General features: G+C 37.8%; 2 protein-coding genes across 6 annotated transcripts in view; one reads left to right on the top strand and one right to left on the bottom strand.

Annotated features, from left to right (window-relative positions):
- Nucleotides 1-23,579, top strand: part of mcph1 (microcephalin 1) — a 37,075-nt gene extending 13,496 nt beyond the window's left edge. For 2 of the 5 annotated variants that reach the window (XM_044372891.1, XM_044372892.1), the window contains exons 14-15: nt 22,700-22,937; nt 23,029-23,579. In XM_044372891.1, the coding sequence (XP_044228826.1) occupies nt 22,700-22,937; nt 23,029-23,081 (291 nt within the window). In that variant the 3' untranslated portion in view covers nt 23,082-23,579. Of the gene's footprint in view, nt 1-11,478; nt 11,563-14,410; nt 14,441-20,164; nt 20,384-22,699; nt 22,938-23,028 lie in introns of those variants that run through there. The other 3 variants (XM_044372893.1, XM_044372896.1, XM_044372894.1) reach the window with 3 other exon arrangements.
- On the bottom strand, nt 3,012-20,156 carry angpt2a (angiopoietin 2a). Its single transcript, XM_044372897.1, has 9 exons — nt 18,473-20,156; nt 13,150-13,305; nt 11,983-12,104; nt 11,509-11,747; nt 10,596-10,723; nt 9,998-10,099; nt 8,120-8,286; nt 6,741-6,871; nt 3,012-3,321 (listed from the first exon to the last, which is right to left on the bottom strand). The coding sequence occupies exons 1-9, from the start codon at nt 18,749-18,751 to the stop codon at nt 3,149-3,151; spliced, it is 1,497 nt and encodes a 498-aa protein (XP_044228832.1). The 5' UTR covers nt 18,752-20,156; the 3' UTR covers nt 3,012-3,148.
- Nucleotides 23,580-24,628: the final 1,049 nt, after the last annotated feature.

Here is a 24,628-nt window from a genome sequence, read left to right as displayed (position 1 = left end):
TTCTTTGTCACTACTTAGTCCTGGACAAGTGCCAAGCTTAAGTTAGAGGTAATCTACTTTTTTATGTTTCAGTACGCAAGAACATTTTATAATAAAAAAAAAACATTAGATTTTGTATACAGACAAAAACATTTTGTGAACCATTACACTGATGGTTGAGATTTCTTCAATTTTATGATAAATCTGTCCCCTCATTTTCTCTATACAAATCATCTTTGCTACATCCCATTTTGACACCCTAACTAATAAAGGCTCGTAAAACCAAAGCAGGGGAAGTCGGTCGGAAACCTGCTAATTTTTATTGTCAGTCATCCATTTTCAGTCAGCGTGTTTTTCCTGAAGCATCCTGTGTGAAATGTGGATGTTGCCTCTTCCTGAACTCGTCATTCATGAATCACTGTCCTCTCCTGCCACTGCGAGGGAATACATGGGGTCTTGATGCAGACAAATGTCAACTCATTTCCTCTTGATATTGAATGATGGATTTTGTTGTGACAGACGAAATATTTTTATGTCCCCACAGCCCTTTATCAGTTTTTTTTTTACCCTTATGGATCCAGCATTTGGCAAACCATGTACTTCCCTCGTCTGTTCAGTTTCTCTGCTCTGTGCTGCTTGATGTTGCCTTTAGCAGTTGTCAATATTAATGGAAGAAACTGATTTCAGAAGATAGCTTTGGTTAAACAGACAATTTTCACAATTGAATTGACAGAATCTTTGTAGTAATCTGATGTGCAATACCTTCATTTGTCAGGTATTGAATTCATTGAATTACCAGAAACAGACATTCCCATCTGGTTATTTAGTGCAGTGTCGAGCCGATTGCTTGGTGTTGCTGCTTCAACGCATAGAAAAATTAATACTGTTAATGTGAGGTGTGAATGAGTATATACACCAACAACATGAAAGAAACTAACATTCTGTAATACACAGGTGTTAAGTTCTGTCATAGTGAATCTTTTCTCATTTCAAGTATAATGAGGGCTTCATCTAAAAATAAAATACATAACAGAGAGCTTTTGAAAAAAAATATGCATCCTAAAATAAAGTGGATTCATCATATCGGGCTCTTGTTTATTTTCTGTGGCTTCAGCACGGATTATTTGAGTGCGTATATGTGCTCAAAAGATTTGTGCTTATATGAGACATACTAGTTTTTAAGTGCCCGTGAGAAGTAGCCTAAAAGTCTGTCCGTTCTTGATTAAAAGCTGTGTTTTCACTGTGTACTTTGTCTTTTTAGAGCACGCCATGTGAAAAAATGTTCTCGTGTTGAGCTAATACTAAAACATGCTGTGAAAAAACTGCAGACCACTGATTGGTCAGTTATTTATCTCATTTACAGGCTTTCTGTTTCAGAGAAAGCTTTCCACCGCCATCTCTCTCCTCGCTCTCCTCTCTCGCTTGCTCATGCTCCTCAGCTGCTGTGTGCTTTTGAAGCACAGCATTCACACATGAGGAAAAACAACACGTATTTGTCCTGTTGTTCTTTATGTTTACTGCTGCATTAGTTGGATGTAATGAATGAATGAAAAGGAGAAATACAGGGGAGGAAAAGAAAACAGAAACTAAGAGCGTCTGTCTCCAAAGTAAATCATTTCTTGAGTGTTTGATTGTTTATTTGTGCTTTAGTACGTGACAGCCTTGAAACAATCAGAGAATAATGTTATTTTTCTGTCATTCACGGGCTTTCTCTCACTCAAAGAAAGCTTTCCACTGCTGTCCCTCTATTGCTCGCTCGTGCTCTCAGCTCGCTTGCCCTCTCTCTCGCTTCTCTTGTCTTTTTTAAAAGTATTGCAATGCCCGTTCAAAACGTGCCTGTTCAGAGCAGACCGTTTGCTTATTATTTCTCGAGAACCACATATATATGTATCAATTGACAGATGTATCAATTAAAACAATAAGGATTTAGAGCACAAGCTTAATTGATTTCTAAAAAATATCAATAAAAAATATCAATATCGCAATATAAAAATACATAAACTGTAATGGAGGATTTTATCCATATTGACCATTATGGGCTGTACCCTCATCACTCTTCTGAAGATTTGGAAATTAAGATTTAAATGTGTAGTTATACTGTGGTTAGTGACCTTAAAAGCAACAACAAACAATGCAAATTTGGAGCATTTTGAATTTATTATTTATTTTGAACTAGATGTATGAAAGGTAGAACACTGCTGAAAAGATTGTAGTGATCTGGTCATTGTGCATTTACCAGGTAGAAAAAGACTTCTGAGTTAAGGTTTATATCTTAAGCGATCTGCTTTGTGGTTGTATTAAATATTCAACTTCAGGTATATAATGACTGGTAGAGCAAACTTAAAGTCTGTGTTTAATGGCAAGAAACGACTTGACTTGACTTGTTAATAATCTCATACAATCAGTTTGTTGTAGATTCTAATGAAACATTACATAAATAAAAAAATACATTTCCAAAACACTGCAAAAAGATACTACAAAAACTATTATATTAAAAATTCCTCTTGGTTTATGTGCAATATAAATGCTAACTAGCTATGAACTAGCATTCAGGATGAAATTCTTGAGTGAGAATGCAACAGAATGCAAAAAATCGCTATCATTTACAATAACATTAAATATCATCCTCTGAATCTACACATAAATTAAACAAATGTACATACATTCTCTGCAAAATGTTATCTTAACTGAAACATTTTATGTGGTATTTTACATTTGCATTCAACAGAAACATTTCCAGAGCAAATAACAATAAGGAGCCAATTGTTTAACCACCCATTTGTATGTTGTACCATAGTCTCTTTTTTACAATGACATAGGCAGCTATGATAGAAAACATAGTTAAACTGATGCTTCATAATATGAAAATCTTTCAAGAAATCTTCTCTTCTGTCTGGTTAGCTAGCTGTTACTCAGTGTAAATACTAATACCTATAGTTGTCTACACACACCCCAGTCTGAATTATTTTCAATATACACATTTGTCATTGTTAGTTTGACAGTCCATGATTCACAATTTTTTTTTGCAATAATCCATTTGGTTCAAATCATTAAACACATAGACAAGCACAAAATGTGACTTGAAATATCATCATGAAGTGCTTTGGATCCCTTGAGAATTTTTACTTTTGGTTTTGGTGTAAGTCGCTGTTTATCTGAGAGTGACCATTCAAAGGGAACCTGAGAAGTCTGCCGGTCTGATCATCATTGTGGTGGACTTCAGTGAGTAGCCTGAGCCTTTCCAGTAGTACCATTTGATTCCATTGAAGCGATTTGAGTTTTGACCTTGTTGGTAATACATTCCATTTAAATTGGATGGACCGCAGGCATCAAACCACCAACCTAGAACATAAAAAGATATGTTATCAGTTTAAATGTAATTTCAGAGATAATGCATTTGAGTCTGTATACAACAGGGACGGTGATGTCTTGTATGTTGTATGGTATGTTTTAGGAATGGGTTAATGTGGTGGACTAAACACAGTGCTTGTCTCTAGCTCTCTTGAAAGTATAGAGGGTTGGGATCTGAATGAGCAAATGAGCATTAAATTACATTTTTCAAGCTATAAACACAGTTATATGCTTCTGTCTGTTATATGCTTCTGTCTAACAAGTAGCATTACTAATGTTCCACTTGTGGCTCATTGATGTCAAGGCATCACTTGAGCAGCTAGTTGAAGTGTCAGTACACTCTTCTCTTTGGTGTCAAGGCAGGTATTTCAGTAACATCAACAGCAAAACTACTACTGCATACTGTAGAGATGGATTATCATTTCTCATGGATACCTTTTGTTCTAGGTCCTCAAGGCACTTTTTTAAGTTTTCATTGGTGTGTGCTGGGCAGAGACTGGCGGATAACTTGATGCACCGTCTAAGGCAGTAATAACTGAGCTGTCATACCTACGCCCTGGGAATAGCATGTGCATTTCTTAAACTGTTAAAATATAAAAAATGTTGATCTTTCCGGTTCAAAAAATAAATAATGATAGGGAGCTCATAGGATTTGTAAAACTATGGTCTCCCGTTTTAGGAACGTAGCTAAAGCTGCCATATAAAGTATACATTGAGTTACGTAACGGAGAATATGTGACAAGTTAGATAGACAGATATTTATTAGTCTTTTGTAAATTCATTGTGTTCCATACAGCAGTCGTCAGACAGACAACTGTGGTACCAAACAGACAGCTACGATACCAAAAAACAAAACAACAGCACCAACAACATTCACATTAGAGCACCTTAGCATAATCACAGACCTATACACAACATATCACCAAAGTGCTCTACATATTATAAGGTGCAGCATCCCCACACTCAGAGGTTTAGTTATTTTTGTTTCACAGTTTTCTATGCAGTACTGGTCGGCACGAATGATCTGCAAGCCTGGTTGATTCGGAGAGATGGCACCATATACCGTCTGCCTGATGCCAGTTGTATGTTCCATGATTATAGTGAATGATGCAGTGGCTAAAAACCACTCAATGTTAAGTTTTTGGGGATTGTTGCCTCCCAAATCCATTGCAATTATAGAATGCACAGCTTGGAGGGTGTTATCCTCCTTAAACCATGACCACTTGCCAACAAAATAACATATGTAATCAAATTTTCATACATTTTCAAAGAGAAATTTCCATGATTGGACTCAAATCTTTTGAACATACTCAACCCACAAGAATAGAGACTAGTGCTGCATCCTGCTGCACAATATTATAAAACTGTCTTTCCAGCTCAGATAACCAAGTAGCCACGTAGCACTCTCTCTCTCAGACACGTACAGCGCCCCCCCCCATCCTCCTGTCAATGACACAGACATCTTTACTACTGTCTGTCTTTCCCTCTCACACTCATACCTGCGACTTCTCCTCATCTCCTATATTTCTGTACTGTTTTGGTCACAATTCATCTTTTCTTTTTGCAGCTGTCTCTCAGACCTGTAACGTTCAGCTTCACTGTAGCTCATGTAGTTAATTTCAAAAACTCTCTCTGTCGTCATCCTGCTGTTGATTTCGATTTTCAGATTCATGCAAAAATGTTCTCTCTAAGAAGCAATTTACCTATTTTATTTTATTGGTTACACAAATAACCCAAGCTCCAAACTCTTTAACTAAGCCTTCCTAGAGTTTAATTAATGGCACATTAATTTAGAACAGCAAACTAACACTGTCCTGGACTTCTAACACTGTTATACTGTCCTGGACTGCTGTTGCCCCCCTAATAATCAAACCATCACTAAGTATGTGTGTAAAGTCTTTCTTAAGTACTTAGTAACTAGGCTGCACCATTAAAACTTAAGAAATGTCTAATCCAGTAGTAATGAGCAAATTGGTTGCTAGGAAACATCTGTACCACCATCCAATAAGAAACAAGCATCTATATAAAAAGGAAGTCACTATAGCAACACAAACTATAACATTACTTCCAAAAATAACAGTTTTAGGGGCCAAAAAATGAACTTAGCTGAAAAAGAACTTAGCCTCCAGTCCTTTATGAATGTAGGTAGAACTAGTTTGTGTGGTGCAACCAGTTTTAACTTAGTGATGTGGAAGTCTTCGCTTGGTAAACACTTGAAGCTAAATTTGAATTTACAATCAGTTGGTGCAACAGGCCCCAGTTACTAAAAGTTAATTCAACACCTACTAGTCTATCAGAATCAAGAATTTTTAGTGGGCCTCGTGTAGAGCCGGTGTTATACTTTCCACGTCTGTGAATATGCTAGGGTCCGCATGACGTAATTTTGTCATCAGAGGGTGTATACGTAGGCTCTGTGTGGACATCCACATACCTCCAATTTGTTGTGACTGCGTGTCCACCTCGCTACGATCAATAGATGCCGATCTACTGCGCGTGTGTGGAACGTGTCCTCCAAGCGGACTCCAGAAACTAGTATAAACGGAACTACCACACGTCCATGGTGTCTGCAGCTGTCCGTGTACAAGTCCGCTTGGAAGTATATTCAGGGCTTAACAGTTTAATTCAGTTCAGATATATTTATTTATTTATTTATTTATTAATATTAATATTAATTAATACAATTCAATACAACAACTGTGCAGTAAAGTACTCCGTGTGAAGCTTATTTTTGGAATGGTATGAGAGTGGAGTTGATTCAACTCTGTGGTAAAAGTTTTAGTTAGTAGTTGGTGTTATATTGGACTTCTGTATTTTTAGATACTTCAAATATTTTTTCATCTAATCTATCAGTCTTTTTTTCATTCATGACAGGCAGCTGCATATTCTTAATGGCAGACTCTGCATTCCTCTTTACTGGATCAGTGCCACTAAGTCATGATTGTGCATAATATTCATATGGCAAGACCCTTGTGAGAGACCCCTCATGGGAAAAAAAGGGATAGGGTTAGGGTTTTCATGCTTTCATGCTCCCTTGGCAGACCCCAGTACAGAGGGAGACAAAATTCTGGCAGCTGAGTCACTTTGAAGGGAATGGAGGAGGACCTCTAAGCTGCAAGAGGAGAAAGGGAAAAGCTCTGTTCCCAGGCTATTAATGTCAGCCATTGTAGAGGCTGAATTCCCTAATGAGTTGATCAGTGATTAACTCTGAGCTAATTGTGCCCTTTGACCACAAAAGTGCGGGAGCCCTTAAAATGCCCTTGAAGATTTTTGGAGGAAGTGCCAAGAAATATTTGGGTGGGTGGGAATTTGTTCCGCAAAAAGTGCAGATTACAAATTGATGCCATTATTGTATTTTCCTGATAAGCACAATTGCAAAAAGCACAAGTCATTTACAAAAGAGTGTTTCTTACCCCCTGTTGTCAGTTGTGAACATTTGCAAACACATTTGTCGTTGTCTGCATCCTTTGTACTGAAATCACTTCCTGGCTGCCCAATGCTGCTTATTTTGCCTGCTGTTCCACTGAAGCCTTTAAGGTGTATCCTGTAGAATGGAAAAGGAAAAATGAAGGAAGGAGGAGGAGGAAGTCTGTAATTGCTGTTCCTCAAAAGGCAACTGACTTTTACAGTTCTTAGCTTTAGCTACACTGCTACTGGATACTTAAAGATTATTTTGGCATAGGTTTTACTATTTAATTTGTCATTTTAATTTGTATGAATTATTTGGAATTACTGAGCCAGCTCACTAAAGACCACGTTGGTCATATTCAAGTGGACTTGAGGCCTGAATGCAAGTATGTTGAATTGGAGCATTTCAATGTCTGTTTGTCAAAGAAAATATCCATTCAACTCTTGAAATCAGCTTATGTATGGAAAAGAAAACACTTCTGAAGGTTGTGTTATTGCCAAGAGGTGCAGACTGAATGTTAGAAATCCAAGACATTTTATGTATTTCCTATTTTTCAAATGCTGGCCAGTTTTATTACATTTTCTTTGGCCTAATGCCAGTACACCATTATCAGGAAGTAAATAGTCCTATAAAGCAAAAACCTCCTTTCAGAGGAATTTCTATAGTATGTTTTACTTGTAGATAGTAGAAATAAGTCAGTATGTATGATTATAAACTAGTCTTTCCAATTGTATTTACTATAGATAAATATATATATATAATATTAACTGTCAGTGAACCAATTGTAGAGAATTGACTTGATAATCAGACTGAATTGCAGATTGAATCATTAAACTTCATTATTCATTCTATTATGATCGCTTAATTGACCCAGGTTTGTAGAGAATGTTGTGTGATACAACCAAAGCGCTTATGCTTTTACCTTTGGGAAGATGTTCATGCATGAAATTAGGTGTTATACACTACATGAGCATTCTTCTAAAGATGATGCTTCAGAGCTGTTTTTTATTTGTTTGGCAATGCATCTTGTTTTAAGGACTGTTGCTTTTGAATGTTGTCGCTAACATAGTTGTTAATTTATTCATTATTCTGAATAATAAATTATTCATATAATGATTGCAAGGCTTTGGGTTTTGAGGCTGTGCTTTAGTTATGCTTCTTGATCAGGTTTTTGGTATGTTTTCAGGATAGCAGACTTAAAAAGTGCTGTTTTATGAGAAAAGTGGTTATTATTGGCTGATGGGCTTGTCCTTAATAACATGAGCTACATGAGAAATTGAATTTTGGCTCAAAGCAGAAACTAAACAAAACATAATTGCAACCTAGTATCTGACACATTTATTACTAAGGGAAAATGTCTTTGATGTTGTCAATACAACCAACCTGTAATTCTGTGCTTCACCGTCAAGAGAAAACTGGTCATATTGGGAAAATCCAGAGTTTCCTTCCCAGTCATTCAGCTGGATCCTTAGTTTGTAAGATTGTTGATTTGTCAGTCTGGAGACAAATTCATTTCCCAACCAAAATTCACCTGAAGCTTCTCCAAACCCCTGCAAAGGCACACAAGAACATTTAAAGGTGACCCGTTATGCTCATTTCCAGCTTTATATTTTTATTCTGGGACTCCACTAGAGTAGCTTTGCATGATGCACAGTTCAAAAAACTCTTTATTTATCTTATACTGGCCCTTTATGCAGCCCCTCAGTTCAGCCTCCTTCTCTAACAGGCAGTCTCAGCTCCTGTCTCTTTAAGACCCCCCTCCCGATGAGCACACTCTGTTCTGATTGGACAGCTTTTCGGAAGCCTGCTGAGGGGCAGCCGTATCAGAGTCGTGTTAAGTTACTGCTGATGAAAACCAAACATTTCCTGCTTTTGTTGTAGTTGTTGTAGATAACGGACTTTTATTGTGAATTTCTGAAGAATTTAAAGGAAATGAAACGTGTTCCTCATCGAATTAGCAGAGCTTCGTTAGTAAAAGTTAGTAAAACCTGGGCAACACAACAACATATTGAGATATTTGGAGCTATATGTTCAGTGGATCAGTTGGAAATAATGCAGGCAGGAATATTACAAGCTGAAACAGCCACAGTGATGATGGTGTTTGATGAAGAGGTGCAGACAACTAGCACACCTCCAGCAGGTGAACTACTTATTTGGATTTGTAATGGAAAAACACTCACATCGTGCCAGCTCAACTTGAGTCATGGCTTAGTGTGACTACTCCCAAAACAATGGAAAAATGCCATAATGTTAGTGGAACGGAGCAGTGAACTGGCACGCTGTACGTGGAGCAGATGACAACATATAAAGAAATCCATCATGAGCTGATGTCAGCTCGGGCTGAAAGAAGAAAAAACTGTTGGGAACTGAGCGTTCAGAGCAGTCTGAAGCCAGTGCTTTTTGCTCACAGGGATTACTTCTACATACGTTTACCTCATTATTTGACACTATGGCCACGTATAATATGAGCATCCAACATTGTAACATTATATATATGACTGAAAATAAGGAAAAGCATAACAGGTCTCCTTAAGCTAAACCTTGTTGAACCTCATCAATAGAGTTGTGTAGATTTTCTACTCACAAAACTATGTTCTGTACATGGCTTTGCTACATTGCAAGGTTATTTTCACTGGAACTAAAATATTGAATTACACAAAACAACATCCATCATTATATTTTCATGGGAAAGTATGTAAATTTCATCTGAACTTGCATTGTGGTATGAATAAAGAACAGCACATTAATGTTTTATGTTAAAATAATTACTCTGTAGGGACTTTACATTTTTTGCCAACAATGTGTTGGGCCATAAATCTCCTACTTGGTGTAGACAGTGCTAGTCAATCATTTAATTTTGGAAATCATCTAGATCCCTTCCCCTCCACTATAATTGTAAGTTAATAAGCACTGTCTCATGTGCATTTACAAAAATGCTAAATATGCTGTGATCAGATCTGGTATCTAAAAAATGGCAAATAGCTAAAAAATGTTTTTTGGAAATGTTGACTTTGCTGGCAATATGTTTGTGAATAGCAGATGGTTATCATGTCTTGTGTTAATATTTGCATTTTCCTTCTTCTTCTTTGCACTGCTTGTATGTTAGAAATTGCCTCTAACAGTGCAGAATCACAAGCACTTAAAACGCTTTCAGTTGATGGCCAAAACCAAACCCATCTACTGCATTGTGCATTTGGCATGAAAACCGTATCCTAGGTTATATTTTTTTAAGGAAAGAATTTCTTCTTGATAGCTGTTTACCTTTTTATACTCTTGCCACGTACGGTGAAAGTCAACACGCCCGTCAAAGCGTTTTTGTAGTACTGTCCAGCCACCTCCCTCCGTCTCCATGTCACAGAAAGCCTTCAGACACAAAGAAAAAAGGGGTTACCCAATTAATAATTGACAATCAATGTTCTGTAAAGAATTCATGCTCATTTATAATTTGACAAAGGCATCTTATTTCAGTTTGGTTTAGATAACTGCAGTGAAGAGATACAGAACTGAAGTCCAAGTCTTACTTGCTGAAAAGTATCTAAGGAGATCACAGTTCTAGCTCAAGCATGCACATCATTAATGGAGGTCTGAGAACATTTTAATTTAACTGCCCCGCCCTCAAACACAATACTGGTAGTGTCTGAACACTTGATCCAGTGGTCTGGAGTGTTTATGCATTTACAAGGTTATGTAAGTGCGTGTATCATTGCATTATTTACCTTCTATACTAATGTGTGCACACATACTTGCTGAGTGATCCTCTTCTATAGTACCACAGATTATTGCACTATTTTTTAAAGTTCTAGTTATAGCTGATTTTGAGGTTAAACCAGCTTGAAATGAATAAACAGAGTTACTTTACCTTAACCTCTAGCGTAGTGTTGGGTAATGTGAGAGTGTAGACTCCACTCTGGGTGTTTCCGGACTTGAAGACAGCAGCACAGTCCATGTATGTGGTGGGAGTATCCTGCATCATGGCAGTTGTGGTCTCTGCAGAAGAAATAAGTCTTGGTAATTTGGCAGCACAACTTTGTTCAGCATTCCTGTCCTCCTTTCATAATTTAACACTTTCCGACAAAAAAAGGTTACATACATACGCCCCTTTTCACAGCAGACATTTTGATTTGTCACAGTAGGAAAATTGTAAATGTCTTTTTTTTTCTATTCAAGTGTCTCAACATTGTGACAGTGAGCCAGCATGCACAGGACCCTGAAACTGAAGCAGCTAAATAGAATTCCGCCTTCATTCATTTTATTATTTACACTTGTGCTTTACTTACATGTGACATGTCAAAATATTTTCAGTGAAAAGCCTTTTACTTCAGTGTGACTGTTTTGAAAGTGAGACGCAGGCCTTCCTTTGTGCTGTCCAATACAACAGCAGTATCATACCTTACAGCCTCGAAAACACGCACATAGTCTTGGCCTACAGGTCAAGGTGTTTTAACAGTTTGAATATGATACTTAACCCTCCTGTTGACCTCAGGTCAAATTCAAATTCTTTCATCTAATTGCCTGAAAATCACATTGATGGTTCCATACCACACACTTTGCAAGTAAAAGTAATGATCACTACTTTCATTGAATTTTGGGTGTTTTATTAAAATTTATAGCACCCGTGCACTTTTGTCCTCCCGAGTCAAAATTGACCCGGGAGGACAAAAGTTGCATGGTCGACGGGAAGACAACAGGAGGCTTAAGAGTGCATACTTAGTCTGACTCTCTTTTGTAATTATATTGTAAAGGAGTTCCCATGGTCTATGCTGTTGACTCACCTCGAGCTGTGCCGATAGAGAGGGTGTGAATGAGGTTGTTCACGGTGTCCAGCAGCTCCTGTTGCTGATGCTGCAGGACGGTGTTGTTAGAGGAGACTTTGAGCAGCTGCTGCTCCAGCTGGCCTATGATGGCTGTCTGCTTCTGTATTAGAGTCTGAAGCTGCTCCTTTTCTTCTCGAAGCGTCTTCAGCTCCACCTGCCTCTGTTCCTCCATCTCTTCCACCTTCTTCTCCAGGACGCTGAGTGAGAAGCAGGTGAGAAATTCAGAAATGGGCTTTGCCTTTGCTTTCTGCATAAGTCTACAACTGTGTTAGTGACCCTCAAAATTGGTTTTCTGATTTAAAAAAACACGTATGGAGTATTTTTAAAAATTAGTTTTTGGGTTGAAAATCACAAAGTGTTTTATAAAATGTCTTTTTTGATTATTAACCTTTATTAACGCACTATTGTTGCCATGTGATTGTGAGTCCTCACCTGTTTTTGTCATTCAACTTGTTTATTTCATTTGTTTGGACTATTAGTTGTTTTTCCAAATTGTTGGTTGACAAGGAATTCTCAAGAAGTTGTCGCTCAAGTCGAGTTGTATGACTAATTACCTAGAAATACAAGAACAAGGTAAAACAGTTCAATCAGGCTTTGTCCCGTAGATACAATTTTTAAATAGTCCACGACGTTTGTACCCTTATCAAGTCATTTATTCACAACTTAAAACAGGATATGTTGTTATGTAACACTAATTTACTATAAACAGCAAAATAGTTAAGAACTATTTCATGCCATTGCGTCAGGCATTTCTCAATTTTGATGTTCAATATTATATACAGACTGGATATGACTAAAAAGGCACAAGACAAACAAGATGATATACAAAAAAGAACAATAAAGAACAAAGTATTAAAAACAACATAACACTCCTAACATAATTTTTGCATATTGCAATTTTTCACAATAATTTGGATAATCTTTTCTGTATTCCATTAATGGATTAGGTTCAACACCAGCTCAGTTTACACCTCTAGCGGGGACAAACAGCAATTTGCAAAGCGGAAAAATGTGACAGGAAAGAACAACCAAATTCCAATAGAGCAGACATACCTGAACTAGGGAAACAAGAATCCATGTATTTTCACAGACAGACGTATTGAACTAAATTCTGGGGTTAGGGGACCTTGCCTCTAATTTCCCAGTTCGGAGGAACTGAACTCAGCAAAAAGCAGGTTGTTTACATGGATCATAGCTATGTGTCTCCAATGGAGCTGTTGATGTCTTTGAACAGACGGATGTCTGATTGTGACAAACTGATAGACCCTTTCTGTGGGAATACAAGTGTGCTAATAACAGGAAATGCTGTACAGTTGGCTCACATAAGGTCATTGACGTGTAGCCATAATAATAAACTGACGCAGTAATGCCTGTTTTTCCCTATTTTTTAAAACCCTGAGGCTAGACCATTTAATGCAGTGTATCATAGAGCACGCTCAGGCTTTCTTATGGAAAGAAAAGGGATATTAAACATACCAATACATTCAAGTCATTAAAAAACAACTGATAAACTCACATTTTGCTCAGAAATCTGTTTTTCATATACAGTATGTGTTTTAAACTTCTGTGTGTTTAAAAAAACAGGCAATGCAGCCTCACCTGTGCCTCCACGTTAATCAGTTTCCTTGTTTGCTCTGCAGTTTGACTCAGTATGTTTGTTCCAATCTCAATCATTGTGGCTGTGTGGTTGTGCACAGCAGTCTGTTGGATTTGTACCATGTCCTGTTTCATGCTGTCCTGTATGTAGTTCTCCAGCTGCAGAACAGAATAAAGACAGTTATCAGCATCTTAAACCGATACGCTTTCAGTGGTTTTGTAGTGTCTGCACAATCCTGCTTTACATTCATACAGTATTTTACAGATTGACAGCTCAGAGCTGCTCACGACAATCTGCTGCTGTAATGTTGAACACAGAGCAGCTCTGTTTTTTTGCTGGAGTTTTAAAGGCCTCTCTCAAGACAAGCTCAAGAGAAGTCACTTGTTCTCTTTTCTGCTCAGATTTGCCCTGTTGGTTCAGGGACTGACATTCTTCTGAGTATTCAGTGTACAATGACTGGAATGCAGTTAACACCATTGTCATAGAGAGCGAACTGTCAATGAGACAGTTACACAATTTTACGATAGCTGACACTCTCTATTATTACTATTGGGTGTGTAGCCATGCTTTACAGGAAAATAATTAAAGAAATAAGAAAGTCACAATGTATTATGTTCAAACTCAAGAACTTCTGTGGACAAATAGTTTTGCTATTTTGCTCCGTCTTTACACATTAGTTGGAATAGTTCACCCTCTCATAAGATGTGTAGAAGTCTCCCCAAAGTATCTTGACAGCAATCATTTCAAAAGTGTGTATTACCATCATTTTTAGTGTATTGTATTCTAAAATTGTGTGAGAATATGTATTTAATATGTATGTCTGTACATATTAAATACATATTATGTATTTATTTGGCAATAAAGTGATGTTGCTGTAGCAGAGTATAATGATGAAGCATCATTGTTCAATTATTTAAGCCAAAGCAATATAAGTCAAGACAAGTCGTCCCGTGACGACTTTTCAATTGTTTTTTATTATATCCTGTCAAATATTTTATAAGCTTCTTAAAATTTAAATATAAATCATTTAGTGTAGCGGTTGTTTGGTTCTTGAATATCAAAATATGTCATGTGTTCCTAGAAGGATAATGAAATAATAAATGAGTAAACTGACTCAAGATGATATAAAACATTTTGAGTTATGATGTAACCTCAAACTTTTCAACCAAAGGAATATTACAGTGGCTTGGAGAATAGATACCTTCAGAGTGGGAAAAGGTCAATGTTTCATCTTTACCACATTTGTTCTTATGTACCTTACAGTATTGCCAGATTTAGACCAGGACCAATCATTAAGTTATTTCCTGCATGGTGTTCCTGAGTGGCAATCAGGTCACACGACTCGTAAACAGGATGGAAGTGTTGAGTGAGGAGTTACATCCTTCATGACAGTGTGACTTCTGTAGAGGTGGAAACCAGCGTCAGTCGAATATCTTTGTCGTTTACGGTAAGTTTGCATAATCACATTGGCTATTTACTCGTCTGTCAGTAATGCGACCCCCAAATAGCCATTTTTATTATTGTTTTTCCCCCATGGCAAATACAACCAACAGCTGCAATTAGTGCTGATTTTGTTTGCCTTCCTTTCTTGTTCTTAGATACACACACACACACACACACACACACAGACATGAGTGGTAGGTTGTACTTTGAAATGTTGGCAGGACGTCCCATTGACAGTCAATGATCTAATCAGTTGTTTACTCCGTCTGCCTCAGAGGCGTCAGTGAAGAATGACTGTGTTCCTCCTTCACACAAAAGCATGACAACAGATTGTTTTCCTCAGTTGTTGACAGCTAGTGCAGCATAGATTTTTCAGAAATGAAGTGAAGATACTCTGATTATTTAAGAGTTGTCTACTGTAAACTATGATCTATTTGGAACTTGTTGATCATAAGTAGGCTGCTTTCTAGACACCTAAAATTATTTATGTGACAGCACTGTGAAGTTATTTAAGCTCTCAAGTGACAGTCTGATTCCTCTAAATGAGTTGGCGATTACTTGTTCTCTCAAGTTATTTGGACTAAATGTAAGCTCTGCCATCATTGTCCGCAATTAACTTTTTGACTCACCAGCCAAGGGGACTGGTGGATGAATAATCCACCCGCCAAGCATATTTTTTACCGGCCAAAATAATTAATTGCCTTTTTGTGTCACATACACATTCGTTTCAGTACATTTCATTGAGATAATAAGGTATTGTGTTGAATACAAACTTAAAGGAGAGGCCAGTCCAGAATTTGAAGCAAAATTATTTAATTATAATGAGTTTTACACGCGTAATTATAGTCATTGTGTATTGCACTCTGAGCACTTCCAAATGTGCTGGTCACACTATTCTTTCTGTGTGAACACTGTCAGACTGTCTTAAGCACTCCTACAGTTTTGTGGCACTGTTTAGACACACCTAAAGCACAAATATGGTGCACGTGTCTACACTGTATGGGCTGTATGTACTGTATGTATACACTGGCTATGGGCCATCATGCCATTACATGACTATTTTGGTACAGACATTTACCCGCCAGTGTGGTGCATAGCCTTCCAAGATTTACTCGCCAAACGGAAAATCTACCCACATTTGGTGCCTGGCGGGTGTTAATTTTGGACCCTGTCTGCCATCCACCCATCCACTCCTGTAAAAGATTGACATATATCACCTTTTTATACCTACTTATTCCTGTTCAGGGTTGCTGGGAGCTGAAACTTGTCACATCATGGAGTGGGTACATTTTACCCAATTCATCTTCTAAATCTAAAGTAGAATTTCATCATTTGAATATTTCCTTACATAATTTTTGAGGGGAGCATTTATGCCTTTTGTTAGATAGTGGGCAGTGAAGAGGCAGACAGGAAACAAGGGGAGAGAGAGATGGGTATGATGTGCAACAAGAGTCCCTGGCTGGAATCGAACCAGAGACGCTGTAGTTGTGTGCCACACGCTTTAACCATTCGGCTATTGGAATGCTCCCTCCCTTATATAATCTTAAATAACTTGAAGTTGCACCCAAGGTAGCAGGCTTATAGCTACCATAGTAGACCAACCAGTTTTTTTTGTTTTTTTAGTATTAAACTGCAGGAGAAATGTGGCTTTCTCATCTTCACACCTCCCTGTTTCAGCACCTCATTTCTTTACCACATTAAAAAGCCTGCCAGGCTCAGTGATAAAGGGTTGGTTTATGCTTGAATCGAACTACTTTGAGCAACGCATTGTCTGCCCGCAGCAGAAATCAAAAGTGTTTATAGTTGTTTCAAATGGCTACACTCAAAGGCTGGGCAAAGTCAGATGTTGGTCGGCGTACATGTTCAGACGGTCTTTGCCAGAAGACATTCATAGTGTTGCACTCAGTTATTCACATGAAAAATGACATAGTTGTGTCTAGAATGAAAAAAGATAGCTAGACAGAGTAGTTCAAACCCTGGCTTCTTTCACGCCTCCGCACAGCTGGCGAATCACTACATGAAGTGGGTTTGACCGTCCCATTGTTGCGTTTAGAAAGTTACAGAAATGTCCCTGCACAGCCCCCCTAATCCAACGTCAGAAAGGTAGAAAAAAGATGGAGTATACTGTCTCTTAAATAGTCTTTTTCACATAATTTTGCTGGTTCGCTAAATGTATTAATGGCCATAACACACTTTCCTACTGATAAAGACCTTTATCTTTCCCCTTTTTGTTCCAGAGCCATAGTAAGGTATAATATTTAATAGTGAGAACCTGTATTATACTTATTAGACATCATTTGTGTTGTTAAAATAGATTTCTACAACTCACTTCTGTTCTTTATGGCAAAGTATCAAAGTTAATTTACACCTTAACACCTTAGCTGGGATTTCTTTCCCCATATTCATCTTCTCCTGTGCAAATGACAAACCAGAAGTCGCTAATGTACTGTATATGTGCATCTAAATGTTTGATAAACTGTCAATCAGCAATACGTCTTTGCAGGTAAGAGGAATAGAAAGTATAAATTGTCACTGTGTCAGATGGGTTGTTGGACTTTGTTCGCTTGCTTTGTAAACTGGCTTGAGATTTCTGGAAAGACACTTGAATGTGCCTGTGTGTGCGTAGTTACTGAGTAGCAGCGTCTCGTTCATGAAGAACATCAAAGAAGAGTGCCCTCTGAGCTCTCCCGTGGAACGGATCAGAGCTCGTTTTATGTTACGAGACGGGAACCGTGTGATCAAGCTGTGAGAAGTTCTCGTCTTGTCTGGCTCGTCTTGTATAGTTCTCATCATTAATCACACTCTGAAGAGGGAGAGGCGAGGGAGCCAGAAAAGAGGCCGTTCAGTTCTTTCACGCGCACAAGCAATGGCTCAACAAACTGAAAAGAGAAGTATGCATCCCTCGCGTGGACACCTGTGATGAGTCTTTGTCAGTCGCCGAACTCATTATGTCCTTTTTCAAAGAAGGAAAGTGTCTCACAGGCACTCAGCAATCTTTGTGTGTTTGTTTCAACATAGGCCGTGTGAAAATAGATCACATTAATTCAATTAGGCAACTAATTTGATAATCAGTTAATTGTTTGAGTTCCTTTACAAGCAAAAATGCCAAACAGTTCATGGTTTTAGGTTCTCAAATATGAATATTTGCTGCCTTTCCTCGTCTTACATTATAGCAAATTTAATCACTTTGGCTTTTGGACTGTTGGTCAAACAAAACAGATGATGACATCCCTTTGGGCTCTAGGAAATTGTGATGGGCACTTTTTCAATGTTCTCTGGTGTTTCATAGACTAAGCGTTCTATTGATAATGAAAATAATCGTTAGTTGCTGCCTTAATATATTCCCAACTAATCTGTTGGTTGAGGTAAAGGTGAAAGTGAAATATTATACTGTCAACAATGTGCATGGTTGTGTTACAGCTCTGACATAATTATCATTTTGGACAGAATCATTATTACAAACACCAGCCTTTAAACTGATGTAATGTTTTGTTTAGCAGATCACTTTTATCACTTTTATGGCAGTTTGCAGAGAGCTTGTGGTTGAAAATGAACTCATCACATGAAAACAGAAACAGCAGCTATCCTTGAATCTTTGCAAGTCAGAATAAAACAATAGTTTGTCTTTGTGGATGTTTGGTTTTCTTTATAACAGCTCTCCTGTTTGGTTCTGAATATTTGAAAGTAAGCATTAATGTCTCCTGTGACACCTGTGTAGGTGCTTTCTCAGTTCTTCAGAACATTTTGTTTCAAATATCTAAGTAGACTTTGTTTCTCTTTAACTCTGAAACTTTTACTTTCACAATGATGTAATAAAGAGGCTTCATGATATTACGGTCTGTTGTATCATGGGTGTGACGTGATGAACAGAAACAACTTTACCTTAAGTAGCCACTGTGTGTTGTTCTCCATGATGATCTCCAGCTGTTCCAGCCTCTGAGCCGACTCGTCGCTGTCTCCGGGTCCATCCTTTTGAACTGGATTATAGCTGCTCTGGGTTTGGCAGTTTTCCTGCTCTGGTAGCAGAAAGGTGTAGCTGCACGGGCCGTTTTGGATCTGATATTGTCTCTTGCCAACGATAGCGTCTGAATTCTTCTTATATCCTGTCCCCATACCAAGGCAGATACTTAAAACCAGCAAGTCCACATTCAACATTTTCATAGTGGAACTATTTACCAAAAAATAGAGTAAGTACAAAGATTTTCGAGTTTTCCTTAATCTTCTCTCAGGGGTTGGAGCAACAGCATCAACGGTCCTCTTGAGGTTCTGCAGATTCCTTTTATCAGCACTCAGTAGTGAAGAAGAGAAAAAGCCATCAGGAATTAGAGGTAGTGTGTCAATCCCGTAGGTTACCGGTGCCAGACTGCATGTGTTCGCCTTTCATCAAGCCCCCAGCCACTTGTTTGAGCTGCCCGTGGCCCCTCTGATTAGTTAACTGTGAGAAACCACTCCCCCTTCCCTGTGGCCAGTCGCTGTGAAGCGCAGTGAAGTGGAGATCCCTTTCAATACACACATCATCACAGTGAGGCAGATGCACAAACTACACATCTTCCACTATATCCTCTACACTACCCACGTGTTTTCTTTCCCTAGTCAGGATGCAGCTGTCCACCTTCAGCACACTGTCTGTGGTAGCTGCCGTGTCCATCCATTGAAAAAATGTTTCAGGCGACAAACACCAGCATCTTTTAATGAGAGATTAAAAGGTTTCCTAGATGACATTCTTGGCACTTTTTGGAGTTTTCTATGACTTTCCTGCTTTATTTTATAAGTTGACAAATCTATATTAAAGACAAAATCCACTGATACTAAAATTCTACTTTCTATTCCCATGAGTTTCCCTATTTCCTGTGACTTCATTCATTTCTTTTTTTATATACCAAGTGGGTTTCACGGATTCACAAAGTTATTAAAAATATATCATTCCCAGATCTTCTTTCTCATGGTCCATAAAGTCTCATTTTCTGTTATTGGTACAAACTAAAGTTGCCACTTGATGACCTCTGACCACTTTTTTATTTGCATGTGCTGCAGGGTAGATTCATGCAATTATAAGATTAAATACTTTGTTAACTCCACTAGCTAACTTAACTTAAAATAGCATAAAAAAGTGATCTAACACAGATGAAGTATTTCATGGTTAAATTGAAGTGTCAATCTGTGCGAGTGAATCTGTTGTGAAGATGATCATTGATACAGATGTTTAAAAAAGTTTTCTAGACTCTTTAAAGGCAGTCTTTTAAATTTTTAGTCTTGCCAGAAAGATAACCATCTACATGTGCTGATGTTGTTTAAGAGAGTATTCAGGGATCCTTTGAGGACAATATTTCTTGTCATTCTTGGTATGTTTTTCTGTGGCTAAAAGAAAATTTCAGAAGAAGATGGTTTTGAAAATAAATCACCCTTGAGTTATATTTACTAGAAAGTAAAGGGGTTGGCTCCACACAATTTAAAATGATACAGCCACATACAACTTTTAGCTGTAATAATGACTATCCTCCAAGACACAGATGAAAAGTTAGCGTTTCTTCTCTCTAATTGCCACATTATCCCAACATAAGTTTTTTTTCACAGGGTAAAGTCACCGTGGTGAACAGAGGGCAGGTGTGCGGTGCAGGAAGGGCACTGACACAGGAGGATGTTTTGTCCCATAATGCAGGAATGTGCCTCCATCACGGACACTCGGCTAAAACTTCACTAGCTTCACTCCTTACTTCCTCTAACAGTAAAGTCTTTAACAAACAGACTGACCTTGGTCCATCTGTAACAGTCTGCTGAACAGTTAGAGGCAGATTGAGCTTCATATTTAATACTAAATAGGCATTTTACCCCCGGCAAAACCAAATTATAGTGTCAACTGGACTGTATTTCATTTCTTGACAGGAAAGCCTTAGATTTGCCCTCTGCAGTTGTATAGAAATACCAAAACAGAATTGTAGGAAGTAGGCTGATGTAATACGTTACTGTATAAGGGAAATGCAACATATTTAAGGCCTATTACCACACAGGAAGGACTTGTCGTCATTCCAAAAACATTGACTTTTCAGGTGTTCAGGCTGAATCACTCGTCCAGTAGATTCATTGGCACCAGTTCTTGTATTCCAGTTTATTTATGGTTATTGGAGGGAAGGGACATGAACATAGATTTAAATAGATGTCACTTCCAGGTGCTGTTCATTCATTTATTCATTCATTCATTTAATCTACCATCCACTAAACGGGTTGGCTCATGCTGTGAGAAAACAATGTAACTGCTGCTGAACACACACTGTAATTTATTATACAGGGGTTACAAGATAAATTTATTAGTTAGTTTATATGTAGCACTATAAAAACTGAACTGTTTAGTGGCTGAAGAGATATAAATAGAACTTTCAGAGTGAGGAAGTGGGATTTCCCATGAAAAGAATAAATAAACAAATAAAGCTACTCATCCAAGTTGAAACTGATGAGTGGTTATCAGACGAAGCTTACAATGTCTGAGCCTGATAATCAGACTCGACTGTCATTTCATTTCACTTCATTTTAATTAACTGTTTGAATATATGAATATAAAAAAAATTAGGGCTTCAACTTGCAGCTAGACAAATGTCTCCACAGCAGTTCAGTTGTTTCTAGCATACCGCTGCCTTAAAATACAGACAGAGATGTGAGCCTTACAATTGCAGCAGTACGCTAGATATGAAATCACATTTACACAAATCCTAACGGCTGTTAAACTCACCACTGCAAGTAAATTTCCAATGTGACTGTTGGTTTAATGAAATTAAATGCTAGGGGGCGGGTTCTTGTTCATGCCTGCATGGTGATATTCACAAATGTTGTCATAAATCCTCTGTGTATAGTCTATAATCAGAGTAATGGACATTTAGAATCAAGCTTTGTCTGACTGCAGACAACATAGTGTATTTAATTTTAACTGTTTGAGGCCAAGTTTCAAGAGGCTTTAAATAATAATGTATTCTTAGTAGTGTAATGCTACTTTTTTCAATCAGAATTTTGTTTTGTTCTCGTTTGTGTTGCCTTTATGAGTTGGACTATTTTTCCTTGTTTTGAAAGTCTGTTTTCTCACATAATAGTATACATATAGTCCTCAATCATTCCCCTTAACGTGCACAATGTGGGTTAATGTTAACCTTGCCCCGTCTCTGAACCCTCTGACCAATCCCTGATTACTTGACGTAAAGTGAAACCTGTGTGAACATTTACAAAAGACTAAAAGCCTTAAAGCTTGTTTCCTGGCATTCAACTTAGAATAGAGCAGATTGTCCCCTTCAGTTTAGCAAATGACCCCTGCTGGATGCAGAGCAGGCCTGTAGTGAGAGCTTAGGGCTTCACTCACCAAACCCAAAAAGAAACTGTGCCTCAAAGAGCTTCACATGCTTTCACATAAAATTGCATTGTAGCTCACCTTTGTGTCACTGAGAGATAGTGAGGTTTGTGGTGTCTTAGTGAATGTTTCAGGAATCCATTAAAATACGACTTAAATAGCACTGAACGGTTTAAGTCTTTCTACAGTAAAATGTAAACTTGAGGTTTCATGTTCAGCAATGACTGTTCACTCATATTAACAAATGTTTCCATTTAAATTAGCTTTCCTCTTGGTACATTTAGTCTTTCAGTGGTGAAGGAGTTCTGTTTTTCATATGTAATTTAGCCAAATTGCCACCTTCAGGCCTGTTTCAGTATCAAATCACAGATTCAATATTTGTGGCCGTGATGAGTTACAAAGAACGATGCTTGGAGGTTAAAATGGATACAAACCTTCATTATGGTTGATATTTTTCGTGTTTTTAGCATTTGATGTGGCAGTTTGATTACATTTAGATTTAACTTCGACTTTAACTTTATTGTCCTCAAGGGGTGAATTTGTCTTGCAGACAGGTAAAACTTAGAACTTGCTACAAGAGCAGCGCTCATATAGATTTAACTTCAGACTTAATATTTCTGGAAACAGGCTGGAAAAGTAGTTTTTCAAATGTTTTTTAAAGGTGCATGTTGAGCTGTTGTCTGTTCTTCTGGTGGTTTTCTTTAGGCCAGAGACTGAACTGGGCTAGCTTGTGCTTCGCTGTACTTTTCTAAAAAGTGCTTCATTGTCATCTTTAACAGATCTGCCGTCTCCAGAGGCACTTGTCTGCTGGGGAGCACCAGCAGGACCTGTTCCAGGACCAGCCAGCCATGTTTGTGTCCCAGCACTCTCAGCCGCCCACTCAGAGTCTGGTGGAGCTGATCCAGCTCTGTGGAGGGACGGTCTGCAAAACTGTGCGGCAGGCAGGGATCTGCATAGGGAAGTACAGCGGCAGGAGACCAGAGGGAAGCAGGATCCTGTCTGAGCAGTGGGTGCTTGGTAAGATATGTGCTGCTAATCTCTGTTAAATGTTACGTTCCTTCATCATGCCACTAACTGTTTCCCTCATTTCTTTGTGATTTTATTTCAGACAGTATTACACACCTGAAGCAGCTGTCATATGATAACTACGACTTGGAGTAAAAACTCCAGAATGGTTTCTGAGTATAGTTTTTTAAATTTTATGCTGGACTCTGTCTAGTCATATCCCCTCTGTTTCTACCATGCAGTGTTCCTGTTGTATCATCTTGCTTTGGAAATGAGTTCACAGATTGTACTTAAATCTTCTCAAATATTCTGTTTGTCTGTGGTTGCCGTGGGAACCCATAACTTCTCAGGACCGTTAAGATGATGTAAACGGTGTAAGTTACTGTGAAACTGCATTGACTTTGAATGCATACTTCATGTCAATCCTTTATTCTTTACAGTTTTTTCATAAAGTAGCAACCACTACTGCATAACCTGTGTGTTTTTTTGTTTTTTGTTACAAGATGTGAGATTGAGCCTTTTAACTTTTAGCAATGTGACTTTTAAAATACCTGTTGAGCCATTTCAACACTCTAATGGTGACAATGTATTGTGTCTTTTAATGTTTTGTGATGTCATTGTTAATAAATACTTTTATTAAAATTGCTGATTTTCTGATGTTTTTTGTAATATCTGTCAAATGAAGACTGGTTTAAGAATCAAAGAGGTCATTTATGATGATGGAACAATTAACTGAAAATTTCTGGCATTTTCACTATCGAGAAATATGATTGATCAGCAGTTAACAACAGTATTCATGCTGCAGACGCCCTCTGGACCAAAAGGTATATACATATTTTTGTGTGATGTAATTAAATTGGGATGAGATTAATCCAACTGTGTCTGAAATTTTGCACAATCGTTGGGTAATGAATGGACAATGTGGCACCCTCCTGAGTTTGATATTGAAAAGCATAAAACGTGGTGGTGAGACGCATCAATCTGTCAGACGTGTTGTCACAATCCACTCGGCAGTGTTTGAGATATCACCGCATGACAGATGACAAATGAACAAACTGATGCATCACAGCTTGTACTCACACTTGTCAGTCATGCTTAAGTATCAGACATGGAACATATCAAATACTACTCTGATGGAAACTTTAGATGTACTAAAATTTTACTTGAAATGTTAATTTATGTCATATACGCTGCTATTTACTTTTTTTGAAGAATTTAATATATGTAAACTATATTGTATGATAGATTCATAAAGTATAACATTACAGTAAAATAAGGAACAGTATAAGGATTTACCAAATAAATGGGTTCTTACTAGATCTTAGTTGTAACTTTTACCTGTGTTCTCCTCTTTGCACACTACTTTTGGAGCCACTTCATCAGTCCAAGCCCAGTAAAATAAAGATTCGTATCACTTTTTTACTCTAAGTCAGCACAATATGACTGATAGCATGCAGGGCTACACCCTCTGTTATCTTCCCACCCACAGCATGAACATAACTAGATCATATATAACTGTGTCTTCTTGAATTCCTTTTCATAAAATTATATAAAATGTGAATTAATAGTGTAATATGAATCTTATTGGGGCTTTAATCACCCATATTTGTATTTTTGCATCTTTTAAGATCCCTTCCAGACATGTTTTGAGATGTATATAAAATACTCTTTGAATACTTTGAATAATAATGTGTGTCTGATAT

Source organism: Thunnus albacares, chromosome 14, assembly GCF_914725855.1.
Source record: "Thunnus albacares chromosome 14, fThuAlb1.1, whole genome shotgun sequence".
NCBI classification, from domain to species: domain Eukaryota; kingdom Metazoa; phylum Chordata; class Actinopteri; order Scombriformes; family Scombridae; genus Thunnus; species Thunnus albacares.
The sequence above is the reverse complement of the archived record's forward strand: the minus strand, read 5'-3'. Positions and strand labels throughout refer to the sequence as shown.